Here is a 4891-nt window from a genome sequence, read left to right as displayed (position 1 = left end):
AGGCAACTCTCACCATCATCCTTCATCTTTCTCCTTTTCCGTTTAACATTGCGGACTACATCATCTTCATTAAACAAATCATCTTTCAGCTTATCTGTTGATTTTGCAGGTCTGCCGCATTTCTTACTCCTTAGTCTAACGATGTTAACCGGAGTAGGACTATTACTTGTTTGGGAACGAGTCATTCGACTGCTCCCTTGTTGCAACATTTTTGGAGGAGGAGGAGACTCAAAATCATCATCATCGGCAGCCTGCACATGCTTATTCGCTTCAGAAGAAGAGGGCGAGGGCAAGTCACTCGAAGATTTAACTGGAGTGGGAGTATTGCTCATTTGAGAACGAGTCATCCGACTGCTCTCTGGTTGCAAGTTTTTAGGAGGAGCAGCAGAATCAAAATCATCAACTTCTGGCGCCGGGGCATTTACATTAGATTCTGAATCAGGGCTTGAGGGCGACTCCCTCAATCGTTTCGCATAATCTAACCTAACGCCTTTTCCGTCAATCTTCAGTTTGCTTTTAGAAGCAGCCATTTTTGAATGCATTTTCTACAATAAACCAAACAAACAAAGCTTTAACAATACAAACACAAAAGTTAAAGCAAACACAAAACTCACACTGTAACAAAACTCAAAAGTTAACCCAAAATGCCATAAACACAAAGCAGAGGCCAAAACAAAGCTTTAACAAAAGTGAAGACAACTGAAGGACAACAAACAAATAAAACTGTAACAAAACTCAAAATCTAAACAAAAATAAAAGCCATAAACTCAAAGCAGAGGCCAATTTTCCCAAATTTTAACAAAACTCAAAAAACCAAAAATTCTACCCTAAAAGTCGAAATAACAAACCATGCATTTCGTTTCATCAAGTTTAAGTCTCGAACGCAGAAACAAGGAACACAAAATCATCCGAAAAAACACAGCAACATTGAAAAAAATTGGCGTAATCAGAAAAAGCAAAAAGAAAAATCAAAAAAAAAAAATTCAAAACCAACACTGTAGGAAAAGCATAAAATGAAACGAAAATTACCTCAAACTAAGATTGAAACCTCGAAAAGCAACTTGCACACAACAATGGAGTCGGTTATGGTATGAGAAAATCGAGAGGAAGAGAGAGTGAGAAAAGCGTGAGGAAGAGAGCAACAGAGAAATTATAATTTAAAATATTAAAACGGTTATGTTAAGGTGTGGGCTACTGGTGAAAATAAAATTTCATAAGTTAGCCCACATGGGCTATGCCAGGTAAAGGCCTCAAAATATGGGCTATTTTTGAGTGGACTGGGCCCAAGTGACATAGAGTGTAATTTCTTCTATATTATACTGGAGTATTTTTTCTGGATTTTGAACAGTGTTTTCGTTAAGATTTATCTTTACCTGAAAAGTGGCTAAATTTCGATTACTTTTGAAACTGTGGCTATTTTTGAATGACCACTTGTAATTCTGGCAATTTTTGAATTTCTCCCTATTGGATCTGATATAGTAGTCGGCCCATGTTTCATTGAGTTCAAAACTTCCACCACTAGAGGCTTGACTTGACAAATGACACCTACCATTCTCTTGGTGAGGAAATGGGACATGGATTCACCCCAAAAGCGTTTAATTATTCCGACGTCTATTACTATTACCCAGTCAAGCAATGGGAATGTTAGCTTTCTTGATTGTTCTGTAGATTTGGATCTTCGATCATGTACTAGCCTCTTAATTAAGAACGATGTTTAACCGGTTAGAGTAGTCGTTAATCTGCCTTAAAGATGCACAACACTTAATACTTCTTTTCAAGAGAAAAATACACAGTGTGATCCAAGAACTAACGGCTTCAAGATTAATTTTCAAGCAATGTTTCGCACAACAAGAAGATTAACTTTTTGCACAACAAGAAATATATTAGATATATTCGGACCAAGAAAGTACTCCACTTCATAGAAAAGCACTATTTAAGCGCTATTAAGTAGTATATTCATACTCCATTACAAAAATAGAGGAAAATGGGCTGGACAGGGGGAATGCCATTGTATCTCTGAGGCATTTCTCCACCTACCTTATAAATATTGTATATGCTTATACTGAAATGTAACAACTAACAAACCATACCTAGATTCAAATGTAATATTAACTGGGCCTGCCCAGAGTCCTTATTTTCATACTACAATACAACTAAAGACCATTGTATACTTGTAGAGCTGAATATATTTAATCTTTATCGAATTTAGAAAGGAGGCATTGCCCGAGCAATCATGAAATTGCTGGGCTTGACTTCTGATTCCGGAGCTGGCGCCACCAATCCCGAGCTTCTGATCTCCGCTATTTCTCGCCTTGCACTTTTCCCTTGTTCTGCGCACAACTTGGGAAGATATACACCTATGTCCAATCAAAGACACACCCATTAATAACATAGCACAGGCAAAACCAAGTTCGAAAACTGAACAAAATAGAGATGAGATTTTTCAAAAGAAGCACTTGTCATTATAATAAGAAAGAACTTTCATAATAGCTTAAGTTCAATTCATTAAACGTGTATAAAATATTCACACAATCAGACCCCATATATATATATATATATATATATATATATATATATATATATATATNCCATTACATTAATTTAAACTTTTATAATAATAAAGTATTAGCTTGTCACCCGATAAAAATGATATCTAACTTGCTATTACTTTTACTGATAGTATATAAGATCATATCGAATATTACCTTCACCAGCGGCAAGGTTGAAGTAGAGGTCAACAATGTTAGGGCAGTGTTTGTAGCAGGCAGGGGAGCAAAGCTTGTTAGTAAAGCGAGATTCTAGGAGTTCGTCGGAAGAAATGCCGAGGGAGTTTCTATCGACGCCGCATGCCTCAATGCATTCATCGCTTTCAATCCAATCTTTGAGCTTATTATCAGCCTCTATTTCTGATGTGCGGCATATATATTCTTCTTCACCACTCCTTCGCAGATGTTTTTCTAGCACGCAACGCTTCCCATTGCTTGATATTGCGAATGCACATGAGTCTTCGTTTAAGTTCTCGCATGCTATATCCCCTGCATTTATACTCGCACTATGTTTACACATATAAAATCATTCGCATATGTACTTATGGATCAGAAAAGTTTACTAAGTTCAGTTGACCCTTGCGATATAACAGAAGTATTACTCTTTTTTACTGATAGATTTAATAGAAACCCGTTATCTAGTGCATAGATAAATAAATACCATGTGTTACTACATTAATTAGGAAAGGAAGACTGACCTAGAGCGACTTGCACAAAGGAGGAAATTGTAAGAACAACAATGGCCAAAGTCTTCAAGCTATGGAATGAAGCCATGTCGAGAACTTGTTATGTAGTAAGTTATAGATGGGAGACTTATCAACTCTATTGCCTTTCAAGTGTTTTCGGTTTTGTGTTTCCCTACATAATGCAAGTGATCTGAAACGCAATTTATAGAGGCAGATATTTACATGCACTTTGAGCAATTAAACAAGTATGTGTATGAATTACTAAGGGTCTGGAAAGCCGTAAGATAATTGAAATTGGTGTAATTACTAGGGTAGTAATTACATAGTCTAGTAATTATACAGTTGTGTAATTATGACGACCTGTTTGTTTGTCATAGTGTAATTACAGGTTTACTATTTGATTGCACAAGTGTAATTACACAGATTAAATTTTAAATGAAGTAATTATCAAACGAAAAAGTTAATATAATAAATATATGCCTCAAAATTTTTATAAGTATAAACGATATTATATTTGGTATTTAAGGTACATAGTGAATATGCATTAATTAGTAATCATATATTTATAACTAATATTGTAAAAATAATTCATATATATTCTTCAAATTAACAATATTTAGTTTAGATACAGTCAGACCTCTCTATAACAGCATCCCTGTATAACAACACTTCACTATAACAACCAACCTTTTCCGGAACCAAATTTCATGTTATGTTATAATATATGTTCCCTATAACAGCACTTCGCGGTAACATCCAAAAATATTCGGAACAAACGAGGCTGTTATAGAGAGGTTTGATTGCACTTACAAAAATAAAAACACATACGTTTTTTCAGAACATCATGGAATTCATATTTGATGAAATAAAATAATATTTATAAATATAATGTCATAAAATTATTCAAATGTTTGACAAAATTAATCTATCAATTCTAACTAAAAAATGAACAATAACAATGTGAGTCAATACTACTAAAACAAGTAAATTGGAACCACAAATATAACATAATTTTAAATCCAAAAAAATAAATAAAAATATTTAACATATATCAAGTTTCAACATAATAATAGTAAGTTCCACTACAACTTAAGGTTAGGAAACATAATAAGTTTATAACCACATTCAACACCGAAATTTTATTTTAATTGCATCACTCATTATATGCCAAGTTTGTTGATGACTTATTATTTCTAATATTAGGAGGTGTAGTTTCAAAAATTAGAATAATAAAATAAATAAAAAATAAAATACAAACAATTACATGAAATCACAAGAAGTAAAGGTAGAGAAATAAAAGATAAATGATGTACAAAGAAAAATATATTTTAAAATTTTAAAAGAAATTAAAAAGTAAAAATAAAATTTAAAAAATTAAAATAATAGAAATAAAAAGTTATAAAGAAAATAAATTAAAATAAAAATAAAAAGGAAAGAAAATAAAAAATAACCTTGTAATTACACAGTGTAATTACCACCAATTCTCACCTCCCCCTTGAGAATTGGAGAGTGTAATTACACCCCTCCAATTACACCCAATTCCATGCTGACCAAGTAATTACTTGGCCAAACAAATATGTCAAACTGTATAATTACACCCAATTACACTCAAATCCAATTCCTAGATAGCTTTCCAAACATGCTCTAAATGTTCAAGGG

The 4891-nt window shown here is 33.2% G+C and overlaps 1 protein-coding gene across 1 annotated transcript; it reads right to left on the bottom strand.

Annotated features, from left to right (window-relative positions):
• Positions 1-1896: 1896 nt before the first annotated feature.
• LOC109214611 lies at positions 1897-3501 on the bottom strand. Its single transcript, XM_019378549.1, has 3 exons — positions 3245-3501; positions 2706-3035; positions 1897-2357 (listed from the first exon to the last, which is right to left on the bottom strand). Exons 1-3 carry the CDS (start codon positions 3318-3320, stop codon positions 2206-2208), a joined length of 558 nt encoding a protein of 185 aa, XP_019234094.1. The 5' UTR covers positions 3321-3501; the 3' UTR covers positions 1897-2205.
• Positions 3502-4891: the final 1390 nt, after the last annotated feature.

Source organism: Nicotiana attenuata, unplaced genomic scaffold, assembly GCF_001879085.1.
Source record: "Nicotiana attenuata strain UT unplaced genomic scaffold, NIATTr2, whole genome shotgun sequence".
NCBI classification, from domain to species: Eukaryota; Viridiplantae; Streptophyta; class Magnoliopsida; order Solanales; family Solanaceae; genus Nicotiana; species Nicotiana attenuata.
The sequence above is the reverse complement of the archived record's forward strand: the minus strand, read 5'-3'. Positions and strand labels throughout refer to the sequence as shown.